This window comes from Euleptes europaea, chromosome 14 (genome assembly GCF_029931775.1).
Source record: "Euleptes europaea isolate rEulEur1 chromosome 14, rEulEur1.hap1, whole genome shotgun sequence".
Lineage (NCBI taxonomy): Eukaryota > Metazoa > Chordata > Lepidosauria > Squamata > Sphaerodactylidae > Euleptes > Euleptes europaea.
In genome coordinates, this window is record NC_079325.1 from 53,126,723 (window position 1) to 53,140,974 (window position 14,252).

Here is a 14,252-nt window from a genome sequence, read left to right on the forward strand (position 1 = left end):
CCAATGGTCTGACTTGACATAAGGCGAGCTTGCATGTTCAGCCATATTTGGTGATACAATCAAAGCTCCAGGTTCCGTTCTTCTAAGGAGGAATCTCAAATGGGGAGGAGAGTCACCTGGCTGGGGCTTCTTCCTGTCCTCCACAGGTATTTTTATTTTTTTAAAAAGGAGGATTCTCAGATAAAGGTGTTGGAATAGCCCACTCTGTGCGCCAGACGTGCTCAGAGCAGACAGTACTCAGCTAGAAGGACTAGTGGGATTGGCATCCTACATATGTTTCACCAAATCAGGTTATACATAAGAACATAAGAAAGGCCATGCTGGAGAAAACCAAGGCCCATCAAATCCAGCAGTCTGTTCACACAGTGGCCAACCAGGTGCCTCTAGGAAGCCCACAAACAAGACAACTGCAGCAGCACCGTCCTGCCTGTGTTCCACAGCACCAGATAATAGGCATGCTCCTCTGATCCTGGAGAGAATAGGTATGCATCATGACTAGTATCCATTTTTACTAGTAGCCATGAATACCCCTCTCCATGAAGATGTCCACTCCCCTCTTAAAGCCTTCCAAGTTGGCAGCCATCACCACATCCTGGGGCAGGGAGTTCCACAGTTTAACTATGTGTTGTGTGAAGAAATGCTTCCTTTTTCTGTTTTGAATCTCTCACCCTCCAGCTTCAGCAGATGACCTTGGTTTCTGGTCTTATGAAAGAGGGAGAAAAGCTTCTCTCTGTCCACCCTCTCCATGTGTGTGCGTGTAAAGTGCCGTCAAGTCGCAGCTGACTTATGGCGACCCCTTTTGGGGTTTTCGTGGCAAGAGACTAACAGAGGTGGTTTGCCAGTGCCTTCCTCTGCACAGCAACCCTGTTATTCCTTGGTGGTCTCCCATCCAAATACTAACCAGGGCTGACCCTGCTTAGCTTCTGAGATCTGACAAGATCAGGCTAGCCTGGGCCATCCAGGTCAGGGCACCCTCTCCATACCATGCATAATTTTATAGACCTTTATCATGTCTCCCCTTAACCACCTTATTTCCAAGCTAAACAGCCCCAAGCGTTTTAACTGCTCCTCATAGGGCAGTTGCTCCAGTCCCCTGATCATCTTGGTTGCTCTCCTGAAACAAGAGTTTCATGGACTGGATTCAAAGTGGGTGGCCAGGCTAGTCCAACCTTGTAAGATCTCAGAAGCTCACCAGGGTTGGCCCTGGTTAGTTCTTGGATGGGAGACCACCAAGGAGGGCTGCTACACAGGGGCACCCATGGCAAGCTATCTCTGAAGTCTCTTGCCATACGTAGGGTCGCCATAAGTAGGCTGCGACTTGATGGGACTTTATGCACACACGTGTAAAGTGTGTGTGTGTATGGGGGAAGGGGTTATCTGGCTTAAGCTCAGGTCCTTCGGGCCTCCTGAATGTTGCCTGTCCTCTTCTTCCAGAACCTGGAGCGTGCCGGGTCTCAACACAAGATAGAGGTGGAGCACATCATGGAACAACTGAAGGAGCTGAGGGACAAAGGGGAGCGTGATAAGGAGGCCCTGAAGAAAGCTATCCGTTCGCAGAAAGAGCGAGCAGAGAGGGCCGAAGAATACGCAGATCAGCTGAATGCCCAGCTGGCAGAAAAGGTGACTGTGGCTGCATTGCTTCTTCGAGCGGGCACTAAGATTGCATTTTTGCTTGAATGTGCGCAGACTTGTCTTGTTGCTGGGATTGCAAATGCACATGGCTCCTTCCTTTGTGTGGGGAGTTGATTTTCTCTCTACAAGCCATGATTCTAAACCTGGGTTTAATGCAGACTTAGCTTCTTGTGCTGTGGTTGGGGGTACAGACAGAAAAATGAGAGTACTCCTGTCTATCACCTATCATCCCAGGCAACACCAACTCAGTCCATCTTCCTACTTCCAATGTGCAGGGGTAGTGTGACTGCCGGTCCCTATGGTGGTCACATGGTAGACGTGACATCTAGCTCAGCCCTAAGTTGTTACCAACACCTAAGATGAGAAATGGCCAGGTTGAGAAACCAGGTCTTCTGCACAAGCCAAGCAGAATCTCTTGCTCTTCTGCACACTGGAACCTTTTGGTAGACATTGGTTTACCCCCTATTGATACCCCCTCTTGAATTATCTTGATCTCTGCTACATGAACCCCTAGGTCCTTAGCATCACATGGCTTGAATTCAACACTCTTTCTCCTGATCGGCTCCATCAGTGTTCTTGCTCTGCAATGAGGTATAGGCCTGAAGGAGGAATTAAGTCAAGCTTTCACATGCCACTGTGCCCTGAAGGCCTCTGAACTGCACTGCAGTTGTACTTTCAACTACACGTCTTTCTTGGCTTGTTTGGCAGGACACCTATGTGTCTGACGCACTCTCTACCCTGGAGTCTTGGAGAAGTCGGTACAACCAAGTGGTCAAGGAGAAAAGCGATCTGGAGCTGGAGATAGTCATGTTGAACAGGTGAGGACTGCACCGTTCGCTTGGAGCATAGCAAGAGGGACCAGCTCCTGGAGTAGCATAGATTGAGTGCCAGAGGGCTGTGACTCAGCACTCAGCTCTGAGGCATGGTGACTTGTGGTTACCATCTATCTGACGAAGGGAGCTTTGACTCTTGAAAGCTCATACCCCAAAAATCTTGTTGCTATTGGAGGTGCTACTGGACTTGATCCTAGCTGTTCCACTCAAATTGATTACGGTGTTCTTCCTGCTGCTAAAAGCTGCTTTCAATTTCAGTTCTCATTTATGCAGGGCTACTTCTGATTTTTTTTAATATTAGAAAATACCTCCTACATTTTTCTTATGCTGTTCCTCCAGAGGAGCTCAAGTGGCTTAGATGTCTTTCTCCACCTCTATGTGTATAACCCTGTGAGGTAGGTTAAGGCTGAGAATGAGTGGTCCAGAGAACTTGATGCCTGAGGAAGGATTCAAATCCTGGCCTCCCCAGTTCTAGTTGAACTCCTGCATCATCCTGGCTCTTAAGAAAAGTGATGGTATCACTTTACTCTGCTCTGGTTAGACCTCACCTAGAGTACTGTGTTCAGTTTTGAGCACCACAATTTAAGAAAGATGTAGACAAGCTGGAATGTGTCCAGAGGAGGGCAACAAAGATGATGAGGGGTCTGGAGACCAAGTCCTATGAGGAAAGGTTGAAGGAGCTGGGTATGTTTAACCTGAAGAGAAGACTGAGAGGTGATATGATAACCATCCTCAAGTATTTGAAGGGCTGTCATATAGAGGATGGTCAGGGTTATTTTCTGTTGCCCCAGAAGGTCGGACCAGAACCAATGGGTTGAAATTAAATCAAAAGAGTTTCCATCTAGACATTAGGAAGAATTTTCTAACAGTAAGAGCGGTTCCTCAGTGGAATAGGCTTCTTTGGGAGGTGGTAAGCGATCCTTCCCGGGAGGTTTTGAAGCAGAAGCTAGATGGCCATCTGTCAGCTGATTCTATGACCTTAGGCAATCATGAGAGGGAAGGCATCTTGGCCATCTTCTGGGCATGAAGTGGGGGTCACTGGGGGGAGGTAGTTGTGAATTTCCTGCATTGTGCAGGGGGTTGGACTAGATGACCCTGGTGGTCCCTTCCAACTCTATGATTCTATGAAAATATCCTAAAACAGTGTGTCTTCATAACATGTACATTTTGTCTTTACTTCCTAATGGGTGTTTTCAGAGAGTCTTAAAAACTCTCGAAGATGGGTGCTGATCTAGAGAGAATGAGATGTGAAACTGTTCTGTATTTCCAAAAGCCTCCCTCGGTATCTGTGTGGTTGAAGCAATTTTCGTTCATCCAAGGATGTATCACATCCGTAACCCTGTGCCAAGTTATAGCTGCTCCTTTCCTCCTAGTGCTAATCAGTGTTTTCTTCTCCCTGCTGTGCGGCAGTCGAATTACAGACCTGATGGAACAGCAGGACAACATAGAAGGCAAAATGCGGGACGACAGAGATGCCTTGGTGGACAAACTGCATCGGCAGGTCACGGAGAGCACCTCTTTCAAACTGGAGAATGAGAGGTTGAAGGTCAGTGGAGGGGGGGCAGCGAGGGACCCCAGAGCTGGCTTAGCTGTAGCCTGTAAGGAGCGTTTCCTGCAGGAGGGAACAGAAGCTGCTGCCCTTGAATTAGGGCAGAGAAAAAGAAGGGGGAGAAACCTCTGATAGGGGACAAAGAAAAAAATGTGCAAGACACCAGAGGTTACCAGGCGTTTATCTAATCACTTGTAGCTACTCCAAAGTCTTACAAAATAGTAGTAACAACAAAGGTTCAATTAAATTGCAAAACATGTATTACAGTATCCAAATAATGAGCAAACCCAAAAAGCAAAAGCGTTGATAATATAACATGAAACCACAACAGTGACAGGTTTGTTGGCTAGTATCTCGTTTCGATATCCTTCTTCGGACTGTAACCGTGAAATTCAACAACAGAAGTAAAGAAGTTATATGTAATTATTACTAGTTATACAACAGGTTCCATGGGACTTTCTGTAGCTATCATCAGAAATAAAGTAATTATCCTTTGTGACACATACGTCTGTAATGAGTATAATAAAATACATACCAATTAGTAAACACAGGCACATAAAAATAAAATGGAAAGTCTCCCAAACCCAATTTAAAGACTTACAATATGAGACAATGAAGCTATAAATTCAATTAACAAATATAGTGTAGACGGCTATGGCCTGAAGTAGAGTACATTGCATCATCCAGGTGTGAGGGTTCCCAACCTTCCTGTGCAAACTCCATAAAATCACTTGCTCAGACTGTCATGCAGAAACAAGGAACTTTATTGGAAGCTTCAGGTAGTACAGGCCTTACACTGGTAAAGTTGCAAGTGCTCATGATTTCACAAAGACAGAATTATAACCCCTACAGGGAAGCAGATGTCAAACGTATGTTATGGGAATCTACAAGATAATTGTGCATGGTACAAAAACATCAAAGACCTCAGGGAGCTTGTTAGTGCTATCTACCCACCAAGGCCATAGCTGGTGGGAGGGAGTCAGTGAGAGCAAGGGAGGTGGACGTGGGAAGGGGGAAGAGACATTCCAACCTGGGGCCTGTCAGACGCAGCGCCTGAACCAAGGACAGGCAAAAGGCCTGGACTGCTTTTACGAGTCCGGGGGGGGGGGGGGGGACACACAAGGCAAAGGCATACAGACCCTCACACCAGGCTTATATGCATGTGGAAAATACACCCTTAAAGGGACTAGAGCAAACTGTGTGTAAGCCTCAAACATGAGCAAAGTTTATAAAACAGGAGATTGGTCCCAGCGATCATTAAGGCCATATGGAGTTAATGTATTTATAGTGTTTATAGTATTTATCTTTGAAACAGTAATTTTTCCATGTTATAAGATTGGTAGGATCTGGGTAATACATGTTTTGCAGTTTAATTGAACTTTTGTTGTTACTACTTTGTAAAACTTTGGAGTACCTGCAAGTGAAGAAGAAGAGTTGGGTTTTATATGCTGACTTTCTCTACCACTTAATGGAGACTCAAACCAGCTTATAATCACCTTCCCTTCTCCTCTCCACAACAGACACCCTGTGAGGTAGGTGAGGCTGAGAGAACTCTAAGAGAGCTGTGACTAGTTGTGACTAGCCCAAGGTCACCCAGCTGGCTTCATGTGGAGGAGTGGGGAAACCAACCCAGTTCACCAGATTGCTACTGGACAACCCAGTTCACCAGATTGCTCATGTGGAGGAGTGGGGAATCAAACCCGGTTCTCCAGATCAGAGTCCGCCGCTCTTAACCACTACACCATGCTGCTGATTAGATAAACGCCTTATAACCTCTGGTGCTTTGCACATTTTTTTTCTTCTGTCTTGGATTAGTGCAGACACTGTCGCAAGCCAGGTTTAAGGACATCTAACTGTAATTTGGCATGATGTCTGACTTGGGATGCCATGGCTTGCAACTGAATGAGGGACGACTCTGTTTGGAAACCCTGATTTGCACTAACTGTGGTTGATGTGACGCCTGAAATGACAAGCTGTGTTTTTGGCTGCTGCTTTGTGGAGATGGGAGTGAGCTCTGAGCCCTGAGGGGAAGGAAAACTGTAGTAGGCAAGCCGCTCCACCACACCTGAAGGTTCAGAGACAAGCAGCTCTAAGCCATGCTTGTTTGGAAACACAAAACCACAGTTAGCTTCAGTCATGGTTTTGGTGCAGGGTAGAAGTTGAGCCTTTTGGGTAACTCCTGTTAACTTCATTGGGGGCTGGTTCCAGGAATGCCTTAATCCCCGACTGAGAAACGGCACCATCGATCTTGTGTGCCAAGAAAATTATACAATAAAGATAAAGGTAAAATACAAAATGCCATATAAATTATGATAAAATGCAATATAATTAAAATATACCTTAGCTAGCCATTAGTTCTAGCTAATTACATTATTTGGCACCAGTTTACCTCTTAACTTTTTAGCTGCTAGAGCAAAAAGTGACATCCTTCAAGTGATGTCAGTATCTGACAATAAAAATACTGATTTATTGGAATCAGGAAACAAATTTAACCCAGTTAATACTGTACGAAGGAATTTTTCTCTAGGTATTGCATAAAGAGGACAAGCTAAGATATAATGGGATGAATCCTCTATAGCAGAACCACAAACGTAAATACATTGTGCTATTGGTACTTTATCATTTTGCCCATCCAGTATTGCAGTTTTCATTGTCTGAAAGCGCAGAAAGCCCTTCTGAGCTTTTGGATTGAGATGTGAACGAGATGAATGAGTTCTCTCGCTCGCCTTTGTGATTTCTCCAGAACAGCATGGTCCCTCTGGAGGAGAAATTGAATAAAGCTCAGGCGGAAGTGGCCCAGCTCAAAACGTCACTCAAGAACTACGAAGGGGTGATTGAAACCTACAAGAATCAGGTGTGGTGCTTGGATTCTCCTCTTTTCTTGAGATCTCTTCATGTCTGATGTGGTACATACTGGCTGGGGAGGGGGCGGTCTGTAGCTTGGCTTTCAGGCCTTGGGTAACCGCACGTGTGCCGATTTCTTTGGCAAGTTCTCCTCTGAATAGTGAGCCAAGGGAGGTGAATGCAATCAAGATCTACTCTTCTATGCTCTCATAAAACAAATGGGGTGTATTATGTGATCTTGGCTAGATCATTTTGCAGAACTTAGAATCATAGAGTCATAAGGGGCCATCTAGCCCAACCCCCTGCTCAATGCAGGATCAGCCTAGAGCATCCCTGACAAGTGCTTGTCCAGCCTCTGCTTAAAGACTGCCGGTGAGGGGGAGCCCACCACCTCCCTAGGTAGCTGACTCCACTGTCGAACAACTCTGACTGTAAAAACTTCTCCCCTAATATCCAGCCGGTACCTTTCCGCCCTCAATTTCAACCCTTTGTTGTGAATCCTATCCTCTGCTGCCAACAGGAACAGCTCCCTGCCCAGGGGCAATTTTTGTGGAAATGACATAACATAAACCATGGGCCATATTTGCACAAAAGCACCACTCTGTAGGTAGCTTCTATACTGCTCATGTATCCTTTGTGTGTACAGATGTCTATTCCCAGCTGTGCAAAGTGCTTGATGGCTAGCAAAGATGCAGGGACGGTGTCTGTGAAATTATTTTCTGCCCTGGTGTTGAAGGGCAGTTCTTTCTGGAGTGGGCAAAGGCACAGCTGGCATGGGTCCAGCAGGGCCCACTCTGGTCTTCCCAGTGTCTGACTGTGTCATCTGCTGTCGCGCCTCCCCGGCGCCGCCGGCGCCTTCGGGGTCTCTGCCCTGGAGGAGGGTCTAGCCGGAAGAGCCTCCTCGGCCTCAGACCAATCCGAGGGGGAATCGGAGCTTGTCTCCCCCTCGGAAGCAGCCAGGTTGCTTTGGGTCAGGTCAGCCCCTACCACCTAGTGCTGCCACTCCTTCCCGGCCAAGGCTCCTCTCTGGCCTTATATCCCCTCCAGGCCAGAGAGGCCCTGCCCCTTCCTCCCCAAGACCCGCCCCAGTAACTCCCAAATAAGGGCGAAGGTGGGTCACATGGCTGCCCTTGCGGCAGTTGGCCGGCCCGCTCTCTCCTGCCCCGCCCGCGCTCGTCCGAAGCTCAGCTGTTGAGCGGGGCGGGGTGTAGATGCACGCGCCGTTCCTGCCGCGGCCAGCGCCGCGGCTGTGCGACCCCAGTCGTCATCTTCTGGGTGCCCTGGGGAAGGAAACGGCAGAGCCACCGTCGTCACGTCTGCCGACGGCGGGCGGGCCCCCCCGCCCTCGTCCTCCCCCGCTCCAATGGTGAGTGTCGACCCCCCCCGGGGCTGGGGAAGACTGAGCACGGCCCGGGCGGCTTCGGGAGGGGCTCGCCCCAGGACATCTGCACAGCTGGTCTGTTCTTCCTCTAGAAAAAGCCCATACCACATAAGCAAAAATATGGGCCCATTTGGGTTGCCACACTGTTGTCAAGAATGGCCCATCAGAGAACATCAGCTAAGCTGCAGGTAACATCAGCTCAGAGCTCCAAAGGTCTTGTAAGACCACTTTATTTTCAAGTGACTTTTAAGCTGAAAGCTTCTGTTGTCTGTTTTGGAGATAGTAATGTTCAGTGGACCTGACCTGGTTGGCCCAGGCTAGCCTGATCTCGTCAGATCTCAGAAGCTAAGCAGGGTCAGCCCTGGTTAGTATTTGGATGGGAGATCACCAAGGAATAGCAGGGTTGCTGTGCAGAGGAAGGCACTGGCAAACCACCTCTGTTAGTCTCTTGCCACGAAAACCCCAAAAGGAGTCGCCATAAGTCGGCCGCGACTTGAAGGCACTTTACACACACGCACACACAATGTTCAGTGGACCTGACCTGGATGGCCTAGGCTAGTCTGATCTTGTCAGATAGCGGAAGCTAAGCAGGGTCAGCCCTGATTAGTACTTGGACGGGAGACCACCAAAGAATACCGGAGTCGCTTTGAAGAGGCAGGCAATGGCAAACCCACCTCTGAATGTCTCTTGCCTTGAACGCCATGCGGCAGGGATCCCCAGCATGGGGCAGTGACCAGGGACTTCGTAGCCTGGGACTTGCTTCTCGTTCCCACTCATCTCCTCCCCATTTTGTTCCTGGGGATCAGGAGCAGCATAGGGGGCAAAGTGGGGGGGTCGATGGAAATTGCTTCCCCCGCTTCCAAAAACTTAAGTACCATTGAAGTTTTTGCAACTGCACCATTAAATACTTGTGATTTATTTGGCAACTTCCTGGCAACATTTTGTCTGCTTTTATTATTAATTAATGTTGTTATGGTGGATGCTGTCTAGAATGACTGGAAAAATAGGGTATAAGTTTAAAAATAAATACCTTGCTAATATTGGGGGCCGGGTGGTGGTGGTGGGCTGTACATCCTAATACAACAAGAGCAAGCTGCATCCCAACAGTTTGTTGAAACAGGAGCAGCAGCCGTATGAACGACCTTTTTTGCATGTTGCAGCCACTGTCTTTATTTTGTAATCTCTGTCTCCAGGTGATGAAAACTCGAATGGAAGCCGATGAGGTGACGGTGAAACTGGAGCTCTGTGACAAAGAGAACAAAACACTTAAAGAAGAAATGAGCAAAGAGATTGAAAATGTAAGTGCGCATCTGGCATGCCCTTTGGATGTGAAATCTGAGGATTTATGACATTTCACAGATATGACCGTTCTCCTTTTGAAGAAGAACAGCACGGGTGTGTGTGTTGTGTCTTGCACAGGCACAGAGAATTGTTCTGAGGCTATCATGTTAGTGGATGAAAGGACTACAGAAGGCCTTGCTGAGTTGCAGCTGCTACAGTCTAGCTGGCGTCTGCCCCAGGGCGACTCATTCTGTGCACCGCAGGGAGCTGCATTCTCCGTTGGCAGCAAACCAACAAGCCACATTGACTTCCATCCCTGGCATGAGGCCTACCCCTCAAGGAGGCCAACGGGCTACCCCTTCTTCTGGTGGTGGCTGTTTCAATCGCCAGCTGCCAGCCCCACTGGGCAAGAGCCTTGCCCACTTTCGAGGAACATGGGTAACAAACCACCTTAATCCTAACAAGACAATGATGGCTGGCTGAATCTTTGAGATTCAGGAGTAGGAGCACAAGCTTCTGTTGGATGAGGTACTGTCAGAGTTATGCACAGCCTCACTCCTTGACATACCCCCATGAACACTCGGGTTTATAGCTTGGAGGTGTTCTGGGATCTCGTACCACTGCTGGACACCCAGATAGCTGAAGGTACCAGGAGTGCCTTTCTCCACCTCAAGCTGGCTCTCCAGCTGGGTCAGGTGCTCAGTTGAAAGACTTCGGCCCTGGTACATCATGGCTGCCAAGGGACATTTATATTCTTCTCTCTCCTATCCTCTGCACGGGGGCTGTCTTTGGAAGAAGGTCCAGCAACTACAGCTGATCCAAAATGCAGCTGCCAGTGTGGACTGGAGCTGGAACACATGCTGCCAGTTCGCTACAGCATCACCTGCTTCTGCTTGGTTTCTGGGCCCATTTCCAAGCGCTGGTAATTTGACATCTTGGAGCCATCGGTGGTCCGGGACACAGCAAGGGTCTGGTCTGATTGTGAGCCCTGAAGACCCTTTTCTTTTTTCTTTTTTTTTCAAAAGGCAAGATGCAAGTATCTTTTAAGCATTTTAATAAATAGTGAAGGAGCATGTGGTTTGTGTGCAGGCTATAGGTTGAACTCGGAACACCTCTGGTTCCTGGTAGCAGGGCTGGGAAGGACCCCTATCTAAGACCCTGGGGCCAGTCTGTATAGGCAGTACCAAGAGAGATGCACTAGTTATCTGACTCACTAAAGGCAGTTTCCTATATTTATAATATTTATAATGTGGATTAACATGTAGAGGTAATACAGGGGACCCTCTGTTGGACTGTTGTGTTGGAATCTACATTCATCAATCTGCTTTATACGGGATCAGACCCTTGACCTATCAGGGTCAGTCTTGTCTGTTCTGACAGACAGCTGCTTTCCAGGAACTCTTTCAGAGAAGTCTCGTGCATCATCTATCAGGGTCAGTCTTGTCTGCTCTGACAGGCAGCTGCTTTCTAGGAACTATAACAGGGAAGTCTCGTGCATCATCTATCAGGGTTAGTCTTGTCTGCTCTGACAGGCAGCTGCTCTCCAGGAACTCTAGCAGAGAAGTCTCTTGCATCAGCTATCAGGGTTAGTCTTGTCTTCTCTGACAGGCAGCTGCTTTCCAGGAACTCCAGCAGAGAAGTCTCTTGCATCATCTATCAGGGTTAGTCTTGTCTGCTCTGACAGGCAGCTGCTCTCCAGGAACTCTAGCAGAGAAGTCTCTTGCATCAGCTATCAGGGTTAGTCTTGTCTTCTCTGACAGGCAGCTGCTTTCCAGGAACTCTAGCAGAGAAGTCTCTTGCATCAGCTATCAGGGTTAGTCTTGTCTGCTCTGACAGGCAACTGCTTTCCAGAAACTGTAACAGGGAAGTCTCTTGCATCATCAGTCGCCTGATCCTTTCAATATCTCCATTGTGGCTGGTTGCATCTCCAGCAGAGTGACCCCTTCCTCATTCCACTTTCCAGCTGGCCTCGATGGGTCCTTCAAAGTGTAGGCACCCCTGCCTCGTGCCTGGGCCCAGCTCTTGGTGAAACATCTTTACTGCATTTCAGTTGTCATTTATAATGAACCAGTTATGGAGATGACTTCTTTTTCGGTTGAGAAGTGCAGTTAAAGATATAATTACCAATTGATCCCCAGAGTGTGTGACTCGTAAAGAGGGAACATATGAGGGGGAATACAGAGAAGAATGCAGCAGATGTCCATACAGCTACAGAAAGAGCACTTCTGAGGTTTAGAGGCCAGGGGCAAATGCCAATCTTTTGGTAATGCCCAAGTAAATCTTAAATGTCCTGGGCTATTTTAAATCGCTGTTTTTTTCCCTTTCTTCCTCTGCTGTTAGGCTCGTAAGGAGTTCCGGTATCAGATTGCCGAGCTGGAAAGGCTTCCCGAGATCCTGAAGCTCACAGAGTCCAAACTGTCCGAGTGTCAGGATCAGCTCAAGAGTTATGAGAAAAAGAACGCCGACCTGTCGGCCATGATTACGGATCTCCGTCAGCGGGTAAGGGACTGGCAGAAAACGCCCACGCGGACCTCGAGCCGGGGACCAAAATGAGCTTCTAGCGTCAGGAAAGTGCATTCTTTTGTCTCTCATCCCCAGTCTCTTTTTGAAATGATTAAAACAAGTGCACTGCAGAATAAAAAAAGATGTGTGGCATGTCTTTTGTTTTTCTTCTGTGGCTTTGTGTGTTGTTGCTTAGCTGTCCTGCTTTTTCGTTCTTGTCCGCTTAGCTTGCCGCCTGGCACAGTCTGCTGCTGCTGTCTTTGGCACTTGTCTGTCCACTTTCACAGGACCTCTTCATCAGCTCCTTCCACTTTCAGGGCCCTGCTTTCGTCCACCCTGTGCTTCCTTTCCTGACATGGCATTGTGTAGGTTATTAGTTGAAATCCAGTGCACTTCAGGTTGCAAGCACAGGATTGCGAGGCTCTCTGCTATCCACACTATGCAGCAAAAAGCCACTCTTCTAACCCTCATATCTGTAGAAAGGAAATTTTGTATCGAGAATATTCACATGTCTGTTTCTTCTGTACAGTGTGTTTCTGCTGCTAAGGCAGAGGCTAGGAGTCAGGCTGGCACTGAAACCTTGAGGGCTACAAACTTGGTTTCATTATTTCATTTTAAGGGAAGCTAAGTTTCTTAGAATATTGTGTAAGTTAAAAATAAAACTGGGGCATAGGAATATTTTGTGGGTGTCTCTTTCCAAAGGCTGGGGCTGGGTGGGTCATGCATGTGCAGCTCCCTAGCCTCTGGTCTACTTGACACCTGCCTTGGCCATCTGTGCCCTCCTCTCCTTGTTTGTCTCCTGCTGCTGTGCCAGTCTTCGCTAAAATGCATCCTGTTTCATCAGATGTCCTGACTCTTAGAAGCAGAAATCATGTACAATAAATTCTGGCTTATTTTGCGTGGCTCAGTCGATCACTAGAAATATGGGTCGGAGCTTCCTTTGAATGCAAAGTTTTTATGTTTCTTCTACAGTTTGACTTCAGGGATAACCTCAAATAACTAGAAGTATTCATCTTGATCCTCTTTAGACAGAAGGACATGCCTTAAATATTGGTGTAATAAAGACCCAAAGCCAGGACTACTGCGTGTTTAGTAAAGAAGCAATAGAGGTCTTGGCATTCCATGCTAAAACCAACCTTGACCTCCCTGGAGTCTGGAGGGCTCTCTGAGCAGCTAGCTGTGCATTTGCCAGGGGGGTGTTTTCTCACATTTGCAGCTTGTCTGAAATCTGTGTGCTTCACTTTGCTTGCAGGTGACTGGGCTGCTTGTTTTGTGCAGCGTCGAGAAGAACTCTTTCATGCTGGATCAAAGTAGCCTCTGAAAGAGCCGCAAAAGTGCAAACATGTGCATTGTTTAACATATAGAACATAAGGTGCCGCTCTCCCTCTCAGATCAGAAAGTCCTCCCCTTTAATTAAGTGGAACGGGGGGGGGGGCTGGTTGTGGCTGTACAGCAGCGAGCCAAAAGCACTCTTCCTCTGTCCCCAGCTTAAGCTCTGGCATTGAAAATGGATGCATGAATCCTGGCTCCACTAAAGTCCCCGACCTGATAGCTTTCCTGGTGCTTCACACTTTCTTTCTCTCTTTCGTGCATCTCTGCTCATGTTTTGGAGAAGCACCGAAAGGGATGGAGTGTCTTCCGTGTGAACAGTAGCGCTCTGCACCGCTGGTGGCTCTTGGTGGTCTCAATCCTACGTAACAAAATCCCCACGCTTCCCCCCCCCTTTACATCCTTGCATTTTTAGATCGAATTCCAGGGAGACAAAATGGAGATGACGAGAGAGAAGTATCAGTCAGCCCAGGAAGAGAACAAGCACCTGATCCTCAAGTTGGAAGAAATGGAAAGGTTAGGGCTTAAAATGTGAGGCAATGACAGATGCAGACCAAGCAGAACAGCCAACCTGTGTTGGGCAAATGTTTGGCAACAGCTGGTGTTTTGACTTGGAACATCATAGGATTATCATTGTGGACATTGTGTGTGTGTCTAGAGCAGCGGTTCCCAAACTGTGCTCTGGAAAACATCTAGTGCTCCGTGAAGAAATTGGAAAGAAAAATACTACTGTTATTTGGTTTAGTATATAGTTGCTAGGTGAAAATTAGTGCTCTGTGACTAATTCCTCTCCCAAAAAGCGCTCCAAAAGGTTTGGGAACTGCTGGTCTAGAGGGTTGAGCTTTAGTGGTGGAAGGGCAAAATGAACATGTTTGTGTGCGGTGTGTTGGGAGGTAACAAT

At 47.6% G+C, this 14,252-nt stretch overlaps 1 protein-coding gene across 1 annotated transcript in view; it reads left to right on the forward strand.

The window, feature by feature from the left end:
• The window catches only part of ODF2 (outer dense fiber of sperm tails 2), a 44,688-nt gene that overhangs the window by 21,960 nt on the left and 8,476 nt on the right, over nucleotides 1-14,252 (forward strand). Inside the window, exons 11-17 of the mRNA XM_056860070.1 lie at nucleotides 1,435-1,620; nucleotides 2,341-2,450; nucleotides 3,876-4,011; nucleotides 6,758-6,868; nucleotides 9,433-9,537; nucleotides 11,861-12,019; nucleotides 13,767-13,867. Of these exons, the coding sequence (XP_056716048.1) occupies nucleotides 1,435-1,620; nucleotides 2,341-2,450; nucleotides 3,876-4,011; nucleotides 6,758-6,868; nucleotides 9,433-9,537; nucleotides 11,861-12,019; nucleotides 13,767-13,867 (908 nt within the window). The remainder of the gene's footprint in view (nucleotides 1-1,434; nucleotides 1,621-2,340; nucleotides 2,451-3,875; nucleotides 4,012-6,757; nucleotides 6,869-9,432; nucleotides 9,538-11,860; nucleotides 12,020-13,766; nucleotides 13,868-14,252) is intronic.